General features: G+C 40.2%; 1 protein-coding gene across 2 annotated transcripts in view; it reads right to left on the reverse strand.

The window, feature by feature from the left end:
- Positions 1-17,194, reverse strand: part of PDE10A (phosphodiesterase 10A) — a 337,153-nt gene that overhangs the window by 157,754 nt on the left and 162,205 nt on the right. For both annotated transcript variants that reach the window (XM_084623497.1, XM_084623496.1), the window contains exon 3: positions 14,072-14,100. In XM_084623497.1, the coding sequence (XP_084479623.1) occupies positions 14,072-14,100 (29 nt within the window). The remainder of the gene's footprint in view (positions 1-14,071; positions 14,101-17,194) is intronic.

Below are 17,194 nucleotides of genomic sequence, written 5' to 3' on the forward strand. Positions count from 1 at the left end.
CCAACTTTTCATCCACTGGTACATGTCAATATTGAGACAGATTCCCTCAATGCAAACATTAAATTAAAAATTATTTTTAATGGAGTGAAGGAGGCATTGACTGGACTATAAAGACAGAACACTTTGATTATGCAGAACAGAAAAGACAGACCCATTTTATAAAATCTGATATTCACTGCAAGTGTTACGAAGACCATACTACCTTAGTTATACCACTTATCCAGACAACAGCATTGTGAAAAACATTTAATGAAGTCCATTAACCTTTATATTTTAATTTGGCAGGTCTGGATATTGCAATTTATTTAAATTTGCCTTGATAAATTGCACATTCCCTGTTAATATAGCTATGTTGATGCCTCACCTGTAAAACACTCCAAAAGACATTCCAAAAGAAATCATGAAAAAATTAAAAATATGGTCCAACCTTTTTCCATCTCCATTCTGCTTATCTGCCCCTTTCCCTAGTCTCTTACTACTACCAACAGTATCCATAAGCCTCTTTCTCCATTCCAACTTCATAAAATGCAAGCATCTTCCTCTGATAACACTGAATGTTGTATTATCTTCTGAAGGATATATATACTGCTCCTGGGGGAATTCTATGCCACTGCGCATGCGCAGAGTTCATGTCCCTTACAGATTTCTTTGTTTCCCTGCAGAAAAATGACTTTCTGACAGGGAAGCAAAGGAAGCCACAAGAGCAGTCATGTGACTCTCCCCAGGAGTATATTTTGGGTGCCAAGGGCAGCCGGCAGAGAGATAAATCACTGTGGGGAAGGGGGCAGGACTGTGGAAGACCCAGCTGGTGGCTTCTACCCTGTGCTGGGCTAAGTTCCTAGTCCCAGCTGGGCTGGGGAGGACAGGACTTCCTCTTTCCCTGCACAGCATCTAGGGCCAGGTCAGACATCCCCAGATTTCTCCCCATGCTGCAGGAAGCTTTGCAAGCTCACTACTCCCTGGCTTCTTGCCTCCATCACTCCTCAGCTGCAGGGGGAGGGATCACTGTACGGGAAGCTGCTCCCTCTTTCGACCAACCCTCATACTCAGATCCTCATGCCCCCACACCTAGAATCCCTCCCCCACACACGGACCATGCTGACAAGTCATATGCACCCGGATCCCCATCCCACTGAGCCCCAACCAGGTGCACCTGGAGCCCCACCCCACTGAGCCCCCACTCCCCCCAGCATTTGGACCCCCCACTGAATCCACCACACCCAGACCCCCCTGCCAAGCTCTATCCCCACCCCCCCCCAACCTACCCCCGCTGAGTTGCAACCACTTTAACCTGGGCCCCCCTACAGCATCCCATTACTGATGCACCCAGAACCCCACAACAAACCCTTGTGCATCCAGATCCCCCCTGCCCCCAGGTCCCCCACTTAGCTGCCTGCACCCAGATTGCCCCCCCACATAACCCTCTCAACCCACACCAGGATCCCCCCACACGAAGTTCCTCCACACTTAGATCCTGCTGGGCTGAGCCTGCCTGGCCATACCTGGTGCACCTGGCACAGAGGGGGCAGGGACCTGGGGTATTTCTGGGGCAAGCCCGGTCCCTGCCCTATGTCAGGGTTGAGTCCAGCCTTACTGCTGAGTCCATTTCCCAGGGGGAGCTGCAGAGTGATCTCCCACCTCTGTGCAGCCAGTGGCCTGTGCTCCCCAATGCCATGCTGGAGCCTCCACATTTAGTACACAAATAAAATTTGCAGAATTTTAAAATATTGTGCACAGAATTTTTTTTTTTTTGGGTGGTAGAATGCCCTCAAGAGTAATACATATATGTCTGATGTCCTAACCCTTTTCTTTTAACTTTTCATTACACCATTCATTTTTGGTTGTGAAAAAGTTTAAATCCTATGATCAATAAAGAAACGGTGTGAAGAATGAATAATGAACTTGCTGTGGCAGGGAAATATGGAAGGGATTTAAATGGGACAGAGAAGTCATGCAATTATTACAATTATTTACTGAAAAGATACTGATTCTGTAACTTTCAGTGGCATATTATGCGAGGGTGTTACCTGGTGCCAAGGCAGCTGCCAAAAGCCCTAAGTCCAAAAACGGGAAAGGAGAGGATTAAGTGTTATTGCCATTTCCAAGAATAAAGTACTGTAAATCAGTTAGTCATTTGCTAGGTAATAATTTCATGGTGTTTATACTGTAAACTACAGCAAAGCGAATTGCTGCTGGGATCACTACAGTTTACAAAGCAAACAGGCTTGCCAAAATGCAGCTTCACCATGGGTACTGTACAAGCCAAAGTGGAATGCAAAAGAAGCCATTATTTGAAATGAACAAGGGCTAATTTCACTATGATTATATCAGGCACACTGAGCATTTTTGTTTAAGTTTAAGGTTCTGAGGTACAACATGGAACACAGCCACCATGGGAGAAGGAAGCAGCATACAGGACAAAATCCTCGCCATGACTTAAGCAGCAGTATTGGATATGTTAACCCCTAGCCTGCACACACATGCCAGTTCTGCACCAGACCCATCCACAACATACGTGATATCCTGTACTCTCCCCTCCCTGCACAGCTGTCTGTGATCCCAGTCTTTTTCTACCCATGGACTGGGAAAGCAGACACACAGCACCTTTCACGTAGTTGCCATAGGGGAAAGAAAGTGGTGGGAACCAGATGCATTCAGGGTGGTCAGACTGTCTGGGGTTGCTTGGAAGGCCATGTCCTTCACTTTCCAAATCACCAGAAGTTTCTCCATTCCAAGAAGTTCTGCACCCCTATGGAAGATCTCTTAACTGGACTGTGTGTTCTATATAGTCTCACCAGTCAGTCCATTCCCCCGCGGTCTTGGACGGACACTGTACATGCTTAATGTCTCTCTAATGTTATTTCTAATGTCTAGATGAGGCAGAATTATGGACTTTACCCCTGTTTTGGTAGCCATAGAAGACTGACCCCTCTCCAATTCACAAATAGTGTTTTACTAATATTGTGAATGGAATGAGTCCTTACCTCAGTCTAGCACAGAACACACATATGCAAGATTAGTGCCCAAACTCACCCTTCTTCCTGTAGCAGTTCCTTTCTTAGGAGGTAAAAGAGTGATAGCACAATATGAAGCTTAACCTAAGCTATTTCCACTAGGCTGATTCTAGGTTTTCCATCCAGAACCTCTGTCCCAAGACCCTCTACCCTGATAGCCACACCCACCTCTAGTATACCTAGGAAAAGAAAAAATAAGAATAAAAGAAAAAATGACACATGAAACAGAACTCCTGGACATCATTTTATAATGTGTTCAGTGACAAAAAGGTTAAAAAAGAGTGGCGTGGGGGGAACAGAAACTCAAAAACTTGAAATTTTCAGAAAAATAAATCATTGTTTCACTTTGAACCCTGCAAAATAGAAACAACTAAGCAAAACTGTCTTTCCATTTTTCAACCATTTCTGCTCAGACCTAGGGTGCAGGTAGCAAGATGACATCTGTACCGTAAATGAACAGGAATCAATCAGCATTTCCATACAGGTTCCCCAACATTTGTTCACAGGATGGGTCAAAAGAAGGTGCTTGCCACCCATTACAGATACTGAAAGATATTTCACAAATGTTACAAAGTTAAAGTGATAACATGCAGAAAAAAAGTTCCTAGGTTCAAAGTTTCATCACAGATGTTTATGAAATATTCTGATTCTTGCATTTTTGATGGTGATAACAACTCTCTGTGATCAGAAAATCCTTGGTAGAATGATTTCCATTTTTGTGGGGGACAATATTTATATCAAGACAATCTAACATCTTTACTTGAGATTTCTGAACCCAAGTTGGTTGAAAAATTGAAAGAATTTTACTTTGTTGTTTCTATTTTGCCAGGTTCTAAGTGAAACATTTTTTTTTTAATTTTAAGTTTTTGAGATTCAGTTCCCTTCACTTCCATCCTTTTAAAAACCTTTTTGCCAATGAATACAATAGAAAATAATGATGTCCAGGAGTTTTGTTTCACGTTTCATTTTTTCTTTTGCTATTTTGTGACTTTTCAAACCTTCTCCAACTTTTCAAAGATGAAAAAAGGAAAAATGAAACTAACTCTGGGACTCTAATTTTTCAATACTTTGCCACTCTGTAACTTTTGAAAAGTTGGAAGAGTTACAAAGCTTCATTTTTCCATTTTCCATTCTCACTTTTTCAAAAGTTGAGCAAATGCTGAAAAGTTACAGAATGGAAAAAAGAAAAAAAAAAGGAAAAAATGCTACACAGCACTCCATCTATTGAATTTAGTGATAGAAAGGAATTAAAAAAAAAAAAAAGAAAGAAAAAACTGGAAGGGGGGAACAAAAGAACACAATTCACATTTTTCAATTGCAAAAACCCCTCTCCCCAAAAATAAAAAACTATTCCTATATGAAAGTTTTTCATAACATTTTTTACTTTTGAAAGGCCATTTTTAATTGTGCAAGAGAGTACTGAAGCAAGTTCACAGCAGAACATAGGAGTCTGATGTTTCATTTTAAAGTTAGTTTTTCATGAGACGTGGTGTAAAGAAAAATGATTTAGCTAGGAAAAAACAAGTAAATTTCAATTTTAGAACTTTGAATAATTTAAGGTTTTTCCATCTATGTACTCATTTTACTCTGCAATAAAATAACTTTCATTGAGCTCTTTGCTTATATTGTAAATTGTCTGTGATCCAGACAAAAGTACTTTTTAAACATTTCCAGAAATGAAAATGTACCATTTATTGCCTTTAAAACTCCCACACAGACTTAAAACTACTTCAAAAATTGTATTTTTGCTGGGTCTGGAGAACTCTACAATTATTCAAGTTTATTATTTTCAGAATTCAATTCTTGAGCAGAGAGATATTTACAATCCAATTACATTTGAACCTGTTTTGGGTTGTTACTGAAGGTAAGCAGTGCACTACCACAGTCTAGATTATTATATACTGTTTCTTAGAGAATACAATATATGCTAACAAAGATGTCTACAACTTTATATACACACACATCCATTTGTAGTGCTGTGTATTAACCTCTGCGTGCCAGACGGAGTCCATTAAAATTATGCAGTGAACCATACTTATTTAATATACAACATATTACATACAAAGTGACTAATATTAAACGTTTGAGGAATAGGGATACCCACATTTACACCCCAAAATTCTGCACTGCACATTTGTATGCAGATAAGTTAGCTTTGTACTCAATTGGCTCCAAGATCTATACTGAAGCCTCACTGGTCTCTGACTGGAGTTTAAGGTGTTTCTTATGATTTGTACGCCTATAAAAGAGTTGGGACTGGCCTATCTGAGGGATTGCCTCTCTCCCACTTCCAGCTGCAGTCATGGGAGATACCCAAGCTGGATCCCCTCACAATAAAAGAGAGGGAGAGCTGGCACAGCATTCTCTGTCAGAACTTCATGACTCTGGAAACTGTTCCCCTGCTTAGTCCTAAATAACCTGAATCTGGAGGCCTTTTGAGCATGCTGCAAAAGAAATGTGTTTGATAGGATTTTTGGAGAGGAATGAGGAAATGATTCCCAGAACAATTAAGGGGTGGAAAGGAGTTTCAGTATGTGGCTGGCTGGCTGGCTGAGTTCCTGTTGAAATGATTAATGCTGCTGGGGTTTTACTGCATTGTTAATGATGTGTTAGGGCATCTAGAGCTTTGGCATCATTTTAATTATCTTAAATCTGAACAAAATAAATTATTAAATATCCCCTCAATTATACAATTAACAGTAGGATGAGTACACAGATAAATTAGTTTTATAGATAACCACACTATCCCCCTAATTTCAAAAGCCCTCCAGATATCTCTACCATGTAAAAGGATATGGAGGACTGACCTCAGCATAAATTTACTCAGAAATCTTTCAGTTTCTCATAAATAGCCTGCATTAGGGATTAAGGCTCAGTTACCTAACACGTCAGTCCTTTGCCTTCAGGGTTACTAATCCAAGAAACTTGGTATCAGGCTTCTCCTATACCTTCACAATTCCTTTCTTCATAGCTGTTGTGCAAAAAAGATTCACAGTGCAACCATGACACTTCAGCCTGGGTCTGTGGTCCCTTGGACAATCTTGTTTTTAATCCTCTAGTGGAGACCTCACTATATTGGTTTCAGTCGCCTTTCTTTAGCAATTACTTCTGTTAGAGTAAGTGATTTGAGATGTCTGTTGTTTGGAGAACTCTATCTTTAATTTTTTCTTCTGACTTTGCACACAAACAGAAACCAGAGTTCTATTTTTCTCTTTAATGTTTATACTCTGGACGTGAAATCAGCTTTAAAAAGTCCATCTACATTGGATTAAAACAGAGAACGTCAGAGACCTTATTCTTCAGGGAAAGCAAAAAAAAGCTCAAAGGCCTCTAGTACTCAGTTGCTTGATGGATCATATAAAACATATGTCTAACTTGCAAAGCATTCCATAAGAGACCTCCTAAGGGTAGCAAAATACATTCTACAAATTGTTTCCCAAAGCTTTAACCTGATATGCAATATCACCCTTTCAGGTTTAAAATTCTTTCACTGAGCACTACAAGGCTGATATTCCATCCTTGACTGATGCAGCCTATGATTCTTCCAGCTTCCCTTCATCCAAACTAAGTGAGCAAATAAAGTGAAAAATTACAAAAAGTAAACAAAGAAATGTTTTAGTTCTATTTCTTTGTTCAATAATAATGCAGAAAAGGCAGAGGTAGTCAATAAATATTTCTGTTCTGTATTTGGGGAAAAAGCAGATTATATAGTCTCATCATATGCGGATAACAATACTGTTTCCATTCCACTAGTATCTCAGGAGGATGTTAAACAGAAACTGCTAAAATGAGACATTTTAAAATTAGCAGGTCCATATACTTTGCATTGAATAGTTTTAAAAGAGTTTGTTGAGGAGCTTGCTGGACCATTAATATGGATTTTCAATAAGTTTTAGAGCACTGGGGAAGATCCAGAAGACTGGAATAAAGTGAACATTGTCCCAGTATTTAAAAGTTTAAATGGGATGAACCGGGTAATTATAGGCTTGTCAGTCTGAGACTGATCTCAGACAAGATAATGGAGCAGCTTAGCTGATAATAAGGACTCTATTACTAAAGACTTAAAGAAGGGCAAAGTAATCAATGCCAATCGACATGGATTTATGAAAAGCAGATCCTTTCAAACTAACTTGATATCTTTTTTTTGGATGAGATTACAGGTTTGGTTGGTAAAGATAATAGTGCTGATGTAATATATTTAGACTTCTGTAAGGTGTTTGACTTGATACTGCACAACATTTTGATAAAAAACTAGAATATAAAATTAACATTGCACACATTAAATGAAATTAAAAAACCGGCTAAATGATAGGTCTCAAAATGTGATTGTAAATGAGCAATCATCATTGAGCAGGTGTGTTTCTAGAGGGGTCCCACGGGGATCTGTTCTTAGCCCTTCACTCTAACATTTTTATCAATGACCTGGAAGAAAACAAATTTATCACTGACAAAGATTGCAGATCACAAGCAAATAGGCTGACCAGATAACGTGTGTCAAAAATCGGGACAGGAGTTGGGGGATAATTGTGCCTATGTGAGAAAAAGAAATCGGGACTGTCCCTATAAAATTTGGATATCTGGTCACCCTACAAGCAAACAACGTGCATTTTAATACAGCTAAATGTAGATGTACACATCTAGAAACAGAGAAGGTAGGCCATACTTACAAGATGGCAGACTCTATCCTGGGAAGCAGTGATTCTAAAAAAGATTTGGGGGTCATGGTGGATAATCAGCTGAACATGAGCCCCAATACAACACTATGGCCAAAAGGGCTAATGTGATCCTTGGAGGTATAATGGGTTTCTTGAGTAGGAGTAGAGAGGCTACCTTTATATTTGGCACCGGTGTGACTGATGCTGGAATACTGTGTCCAGCTCTGGTGTAGACAATTCAAGAAGAAAGCTGATAAATTGAAGAGGCTTCAGAGAAGAGCCATGAGAATGTATAAAGGATTAGAAAATGTGCCTTATAGTGATAGACCCGAAGAGCTCCACCTTATTTATCTTATCAAAGAGAAAGCTAAGCTGTGACTTGATTACAGTCTGTAAGTATCTACATAGGAAACAAAGATTTAATAATAGGCTCTTCAATCTATCTGAGAGAGGTATAACATGATCCAATGGCTGGAAATTGAATTTAGGACAAATTAACACTGGAATTAAGGCACAATTTTTTAGCAGTGAGAATAATAAACTATTGGAACACTTTATCAAGTGTCATGATGGATTCTCCCTCATTGCTAATTTTTAAATCAACACTGGATGTTTTTCTAAAACATATGCTCTAGGAATTATTTTGGGGAAGTTCTACTGTCTATGTTATACAGGACGTCAGACTAGATTATCACAATGGTCCCTTCTGGCCTTGGATCTTTTCCCCACCTTTTTGAAATTATATTTTTGGATTTCAGGCTGAAAAGCTTGGACACCACTGTTTTAGAGGGGAAAATATTGCCCTATATTGATGTTTCTTCCTTTCCCAGAAGGAGCAGTTAGCCACGAGTAGCTAATGGGGCTAACTTGCACCAGTAATGTCACAGCTGTGTAGTGTTACTGATGTATTGCAGGGTGCAGTAGCACCTGATGCTACTGGCAGGACTCTTGGCATACATGCTGAAACTACAGGTACTGGGGGTGCTGCCGCACCTCCTGGGTGGAAGTGATTTCCATTATATACAGGGTTTACAGTTTGGTTCAATGGCTCTCAGAACCCCAACTATAAAAACTGCTCCAGACCCCCTGCCTCTTGGGGGAGCAGAAGCTGTTCCAGCCCCTAGAAGCTACAATATATATGACTGCCACCAGGCGACTTTTGGCCCTCAGCACACAGACTGCAAGCCTCAGAGGAAGGCAGTATAAAATAGGGAATACAGGCTTCGCTGACTCTAACCCCACAGGCGCAGAATCTAGCACTCTTTGTACATTCTCTCTCAAACTCCTGAAGTTCATGCACCATATGGAGAAGACATAGAACAGGATATTCCAGATCCCATGCTCCCTACAGCCTCCTCTACTGCTTTTCCAGACCCAGCAACAAGTCATGGGGAATTTCTGAGCAGGGTGGACTGGAGCTTCTGACCCCGTGCTGGTGATGAGTGTCAGGTTGTAGGGAGAAGAATTCTGACACTGAATTTCTGTAACAGGATCCACGACCCGCCCCTCTTCCTGGGGCCCGCCTGATGCCCCAGTAAGGCTCAGAGAGGCTTCAGGTTGTGCAAAACCTGTGTCTTTGTTCACTTAAGGTTTGCTCAAGACCGGGCTACGTTGCGGGAACTGGTAAACCAGCTAAAGGCCCTTACAGAGCTGAACTGCAGCCATGATGGGACGCAGATCATGCGGGCCAGCAATTGGCTGCAGAAAATGATGCGGGAGGATGATGTAGAGGCATACCTCCTAGCCTTTTAGAGGACAGCCTTGTGGGAGGTTTGGCCCCGAGAACAATGGTCTGGCATCCTCGCTCCATTCCTGTGTGGGGAGGCCCAGAAGGCCTATTATGATTTGCCTGAAGAGTACACTGCCTGACGTCCCAAGTACACTGCCTGACGTCCCAAGTACACTGCCTGACGTCCCAAGTTGCCCAACCCCATAGTGTTGAGCGGGGGCGGGGGGGGTGTATATGTGACAGGGTCGGGCCAGATGGCTATAGGAGAGTAATAGAAGGCAGGTATATTAGCCCCAGATTAAGTAGGTCCCTTTTCCCTGGGTAAGATAACAGGGAAGATTCCAGAACAAACAGGAATCTTCTGGAGACAATTAAGACAGGCTGATTAGAACACCTGCAGCCAATCAAGAAGCTGCTAGAATCAATTAAGGCAGGCTAATCAGGGCACCTGGGTTTTAAAAAGGAGCTCACTTCAGTTTGTGGTGTGCATGTGAGGAGCTGGGAGCAAGAGGCACTAGGAGCTGAGAGTGAGAATGCGGACTGTTGGAGGACTGAGGTGTACAAGCATTTTCAGACACCAGGAGGAAGGCCCTATGGTGAGGATAAAGAAGGTGTTGGGAGGAAGCCATGGGGAAGTAGCCCAGGGAGTTGTAGCTCTCGCACAGCTGTTCCAGGAGGCACTCTAGACAGCTGCATTCCACAGGGCCCTGGGCTGGAACCCGGAGTAGAGGGCAGTCCCGGGTTCCCCCCAAATCCTCCCAACTCCTGGTCAGACACAGGAGGAGTCGACCTGGACTGTGAATTCAGAAAAACGGCCAAGCTGAGGGCTGCCGTGAAGCTCCAAGGGGAGCAAATCCGCCAATAAGTGCAGGACCCATCAGGGTGGAGCAGGAACTTTGTCACACTATAGAAATGTTAAGTAGGAAGAGGAGAGTGAGTATGTGGAGGGCTATTTCTTGAGCTGGTGAGGATTTGGGAGGTTGTGAGCTGGAAAAGTATGTGTCAGGTTGGCAGGGGAGTCAACTGATGAATGAGATTGTGTGTGAATTGAGCAGGAGATGGTAGGATCACACCTAGATTGGAGGAGCAGAAATTGCTTTACGAGAGAATACTTAAGGAGTAACAGGGTAAAACTATTGTTTTCTCCCACACTTTCCTTTTCTGTAAAGTGCCCCAGTTTTTCACCTCAAAAATACAATCAACCTCGGGGGAGCGGGAACTGGTGGGAGGTGCAGATTGCTATTTGCAGCCCTTCCACTTATTTTGGGAACCAGCTGTCACTCTAAGAATCAGCCTACTTCTTATTACTTCCCGTAAGCAATGTCCAGATACATGGCTATCCATGACTGAGAAAGAGACAATTAGTTTCCTTACTTGTAAATTTTATTTCCCATAACAGAAAGCATCTGGCTTGGATAAACTCTTCCTATATATCAAAATGTTTTTGATAAAACAGACTGTAGATGTTATAGTCTTTATTCTATTAAATTTACAATTTACAGTGGTATTACCTCTCTCTTCTAACTAGTTTACATAGTTTCAGCTTCAGAAGATTTCACCTGTAATAAGAGTATGGTCCTGCAGCAGACTCACAAAAGGAGTCTGAACTCAAAGCCGGGAGGAAGGAAAGCGTGGTCGGGGGGAAGCGCTTAAGATGCCTGTATTGCTGTGAAATTAGTAAGGCTTACCTAATGAGTAATGATAATACCAGCTGATTCCCTCCATTGTGAGAAATAAAACTACAGGTAAGGAAACTAAACATCTCCATTCTCAGGAACTTTTATTTATTCAGAAATAGATTTTGATTTTACAGAAACTAGAAAAACTAAAAAGGCACAAATTTCTCCCACCGTACAGGATGTTTTGGAGGAAACTAAGGGGAAAATTCAATACTCAGAATTACATACACACACGCACATAATACCTTTGGCTTCGCCGCTCAAGTTTATGCTTTTATATGGTAAATATGACAAATTACAATTAGGTTCAGACTGTTCTGAGATGAGTGAGGTGGCATTTCTTCTTTTCTATGATTTTGGTTAAGAAAACAGCAGTTACACACTAGTTACCCTCTCATTAGTTACCCTTCCCACACCATGATCATTTTAATGAAACTAGGTTTGATGCATGCACAGCTCAACCAAGTGACTGTTTTCAGAACTCTCCATATTGGCAGCTAGTTAGGGAGGTGGTAGGGGTAGAAGGTTCTAGACTCCATGCCCAGGTAGCTCTAACAAGCCTTAAACTGATGACTTGGGCAAATGTGTGCATTGTGCTGGGAGATATGTGTTGATTTGTGTGGGTGGCAAATGAGAGGTGCATGTTACAGTGAGGGGCTGTGTGTGTCTGGGGTCAGTGTGTGTGCTGATTGTATTGCTTTGTGGGTGGTTTGACTGATTTTTGTCTGGGGACTGTACTGGGGGTTTGTGTGTTGATTTGCGTGTGGTTTATGCTGGAAAATTTTGTGTTCCTTTGTGTGGATTGTGATAGGGAGTTAGTGCTGAGTTGTATGAGTGGCAAATCAACCCCTAAAGAACTGTGGCAATTGGGCCAAGCAACCCACTATCCGTTCAGTCTAGGACTCTTGCCATAGAAACATCTTTCTGATAGTGACTAACAGTTTTGTAAGTGCGTGCCTGGAAAAGATGAATTGTACAATGCTTATTTCTTTCGTAAAACAAGATACGGTTTTCAAGATTACAGTACACAATTAGCACTCAGTAGTTGGGTTCAAAAAACCATGCATGTAATCCCCGGAATTTCAACAGATTTCACATATCTTGGATAAACAGTCTCTACTAGACTTATCCCCTTAAAGACTCAGACCACAGTGAAGATGAAAACTGCAGATGTACAATACAATTCTGGGTGTGAAACTGAAACCTGAAAGGCTAGTCCTGATTCAGATACTGATGCTACTGTATTTGTTTGAGAGTAATTATTTTACACATGTATAATTATTTATATTAATAACTTAAATACCAGGATAGTGTCAGAAAAGTAACTAATGCTACATAATGCTTTTTTATTTCCTCTTCCTTGTCTAACTTTTATTTTATGCTGTGTCATTGTTATAAGGATTATAATCATGTCAAGACGTGATCTTAGTAATGTTTAAGAAATTTGGAAAGATTGACTTTATAGTAGATCCTTAATCTTTAAATTTCCACCCATTTAAAAGATTCTAACCTATTTCTGGGCAGAAGGTTTTCTTCAAAGGTTATTTTATTATCACTTCTCCCTCACAGACAGATATACTAAAAGGTTTGGATGACAAATGTGTTGAAAATATGCTTAAATAATAAACTGATTGCTGTTGGTTTTACCTTTAAGTGCAGTATATACTTAAATTCCTTTAAAAGTAATAGTATTGTTACTCTAGATTTGTTTTTCTATGTTGTAGTCTTCTGTGGTGACTTTTGATACTGTTAAAAATTAAAGTTGCTACATGAAAAATGTATCAACAAAATCAAATAACATTTGTAAATCTTGAGGAAAAAATGTAAACAAATATTCTGATTGAAAGAGATACTGAACTTGATTGTCTATAAAACGTTCTACCTTTAGCTTATTCAAAGTTATCGTAAGATTGATGGTTATTGGGCTAATGTTCCTTTTTTTTTTCCCCGCTGTGAGGGCAGCATTAATAGGTGTGAAAGAAAAAAGGCACTGAAAAAGACCATCGTTTGGCTAGGGCTGATGCATCAAGCAAATCCACCATTCATAAGCGAAGTGTAGAAAAGGCTATTGATGTCCCTTAATTACATGATTATATCTATGACTGGCTCATGAGATGACAGACATGGTAATGTCACTGGTGGAAGAGAGTCCACAGTGAAAAAGGGAAAAGCAGAGAAGTGTGTTTAGAAGGAATAAAAAAGGTGGCAACCATTTGTTTGTGTGGCAGATGGAAGGTTAAGAATGCAAATAGAGCAGAATTATTTACCAAAATATCAAGGTACAACATGGGAGCAGAAAGACATCACCACCTAGTTACCACAAGATACTACATGGTAGACTATGGTAACTCTTTCAACATGAAGTATTTGTTCATTGTATATATCACCCAGATAAATAGGGCACTGAGACAGAAAGAAATACATAATTCTCAAACACTGAAGTTGTGTCATATTAGTTTTCATTCAATAGATTGCAAAATATTTTACATCAGTGAATTTAGTTCTTCTGTACCCTACCATATCTCAAAGGGCAGAATTATATAGGACATAATCCTTGCCTTGTTTCCTCTTCAATAGTATCATGCATGCCATCTCTCATGGTAGTAATACTGATTAAATAGTGGGTAGTCATATTAACAACTAGTCAGAACATTCAAAGTTGCTATGAATTTCCTGTTTTTGTTTAAGCAGCCTTGTTCACATGGGATCATACCAGTAGCTCCTGTATAAGCTCCCTTATTTTGCTAATGAAAAGACGTGACCTTCACTCATTTACAACTAATCAAATGTTTTGAATAATAGGATTTTGTATTTTAATTGCTCTGCAAGTTGTCAGTTAGATATACTTCTCTGGAGATCTGATTCATTCAGGGAATAGAGCATAGCCTTGATCAGAGACTGAAAGAAAGTTACCTCAGGTGACCAGTGGGCCAGAGAGACCTCTTTTTTTTTTTCTAGTGTGGGATGGAGAGATATCTGTAAAGCAGTACTTACCCTGCTGACTTCCTTAGGAGGTGACTCATCTGTGAGGAAACAAAGCAAACAGTTAGGTTCTAGAATGAATGTAGAACAAGATATTGTCCTTCAAGAAACTTTGTACTGTTGTACAAGACTTTCTCTGACTTAAGTTAATTATTTTGGTTGAAATGTCTGTTTTTACTGATATATATTCAACTGGCTTGCCAACAGTCAAGGAGTATAAAATTCCACACCTAGAGCCACAGCAACAGTCTGATTAAACAGGTGAGCTTTGCTGTTACTCTTAAATTAGGACACTATTAGACAAGCTGGGGAAGTGAGTTGCCACCAGATCCCACATGTGCAAGGCTAGAAACTGAGGGCTCGATTCTGCTCTATTTGACGCCAATGACAATACCCACATTTACTTCTTTGGGTGCAGGCGCAAGCCTTAATGACCAAGAGCACATTGATGATGTTGCCTGGCTTAACATCAAAAAAAGAAGCATAAATTATAGAAATATATCTCATCATGTCTTCCATTTTTAGAATACATACAGGCTATACTGTGCATTTTTTGAAGTTTACATTTCAAGTTATAAAGACAGATATAGCAACGTGGCATATCTTTAAAGGATTATGCAACACTTCAGCAAGTGAACAAAGGGAAAGTGATCATACAATAAGAGACCCTCTATGACATGAAGGTTATTATGAACCTACAGTCTCATGTGTCTTCTGCTGCATAATTATTTCTAATAAGAAAACAGGGAACAATCTGTATCTTTCTATTTTTGATCCCACAAGCTAAATTATTACTTTTTGGACATGTCGTACACCCACTATCAAAGAAACATTTTTTTTAAAAAAAAAAGCGTTGGTGACAAAGTTCTGGACAAAATTTACAAGGAAAGTCTGATATCACTAATCGTGTTCATCTCCTCAAATTTGTTTGAAGGATGCTAAGTAAAATAACAGATTTCATGGTGATGAACCATTATGCCTGACCTTAGTTCTGAAAAATAAATCTTACATTGAAAATTCTATGCACAAAGAGTACAGAGATATGCCCAGCTGAGCCATTCTAATTAGTCCTGTTAAAAACTTATCAATGGACCTCTTGCACTTTGCAGTGTGACATACTTATTGTATACGGAAGTGTACATCAAAGACATTAGATCACCATCCCTGGCTGGATCAGTCCAATGTGATTGTCCTTGCAATCATACGGCTTTCATAGCATTTCAAGATGTGATTCTCACTACAACTCCAACTGACAGCCAGAATATGAATAAACCAAATGCCACGAAGCTAAAATCAGCAAAGAGTCTATCATGTTATATGCAGCCTGATTAGATCTTCATTTAAGATAAAAAGAAAAGGAGTACTTGTGGCACCTTAGAGACTAATAAATTTATTTGAGCATAAGCTTTCATGAGCTACAGCTCACTTCATCGGATGCATTCAGTGGTTGAAGTGAGCTGTAGCTCACGAAAGCTTATGCTCAAATAAATTGGTTAGTCTCTAAGGTGCCACAAGTACTCCTTTTCTTTTTGCGAATACAGACTAACACATCTGCTACTCTGAAACCTGTCATTTAAGATAGTAATTCCAACATCATAAACACCAATCCATGGCTATATATTGTTCCGCACCTTCACCATGACATTGTGATTTCAGACTCCTCTCTGAGCTAAATAATTTTAGCTGTATAATCTGCTTAATGTGAAACAGCATTTCATTCTTCCTGTAAATATTTTATGCAAGGCTTTGGTATATAGGTTACCAGACATTTAGAGGTCTTGCAGTTCACAATTAATGCCTTTATTATTATTTATATTTTCTAGTAAGGAAGCATCTAGAGACCCTAATCAAGGTTTGGATCTTATTAGTGCTAGGCATAGGACATGCCACATGAAAAGACAGTCTCTTGTACCAAAGAATTTACAATCTAAGAATATCAATAACTGAATATAACAAACAAATGGGGAGGAGGGGATGACACACACAAGGTATCAACGAGACAATTAAGATTAGAATAATAAACAGCAGTCACAACACACTAGCCTCCTAGCCACTATCTTTTTCTTTGGGGGTGGAGGGGACACGCATCACACTGATGGGTTTTAAGGAGGAATTTCAAGGACAATATAGTGGTGTTGCAGATTTTTCCACTATGCTTCTCCCAGTGGCAGCATTGGGAAAAGCACAATGGTATCTGAGGGAAAGCAGAGGTCAAAGGCTAGATGCTAACCAAGAGGCGACAGGACAGGGCTTCAGCATCAAGGGTCTTAAAAGCAAAGACAAGTTATTCATTCAATATTCATAAATGGCCTGTTCCAAAGTCCACTGAAGTCAATATAGTCTTTCCACAGTCTCCAATGGACTTTGGAGCAGGCCCAAAGTCAACAAGCTTTCATGACAGACATGTCCCAAATGGAACTTGAACCACAGTGTTTAATATGTTGAGTTTCAATTCTTCCAAACTGAACTACATGAGAACTGAACATACTGGTCCATTAAAATTCCAACTCTCAGTCTCCATAGGGAAAGCATGTTACTCAAGATAGAGTAACAGTAATTGAGGCAAAACAGTCCCCAACCCACATAACAACGAGTTCTGTAATAAACTGGGGCTCAATTCTCCTCCCCTAAATTCCTACAGCTCCCATTGGCGAGGAATGGCGAACCACAGCCACTGGGAGCTGCGGGGGACTGTGCCTGCAGATGGTGAACGTAAACAAAATGTTTCACAGCCCACCAGTGGATTACCCTGATGGGCTGCATGCCGAAGGTTGTAACCCTGAGTTACAGCATCCTTGGGGTTGGTTCTTCTAATGAGCACCTGAACGTATCCAGTTTACACCAAAAACAGGAACAATTACTTTCCATAGGATGAGTTGGTGAAGCCCTTCCAGCTTTAAAAAAGAAAAAGCCCTGCGGGCTCTTTTTACAGCAGTAAAACAAGCACTGTGACCTGGAGGACCTGATGTATACTGAATTTATTCTTTTGGAATACAGGGAAATGTAATGCCCAGGGACATTCAGTGTTGAAGGAAGCACGTGGAATATCTGTCGATCTCAGTTTGATGTTTGTACTTGCACTATTCTACAAATCTACACTATAATGTGAAGCAGCCCTTCTTTGTGGATCATTTC

Source organism: Lepidochelys olivacea (genome assembly GCF_965140295.1).
Source record: "Lepidochelys olivacea isolate rLepOli2 genome assembly, chromosome: 3".
In the NCBI taxonomy this organism is placed as follows: Eukaryota; Metazoa; Chordata; order Testudines; family Cheloniidae; genus Lepidochelys; species Lepidochelys olivacea.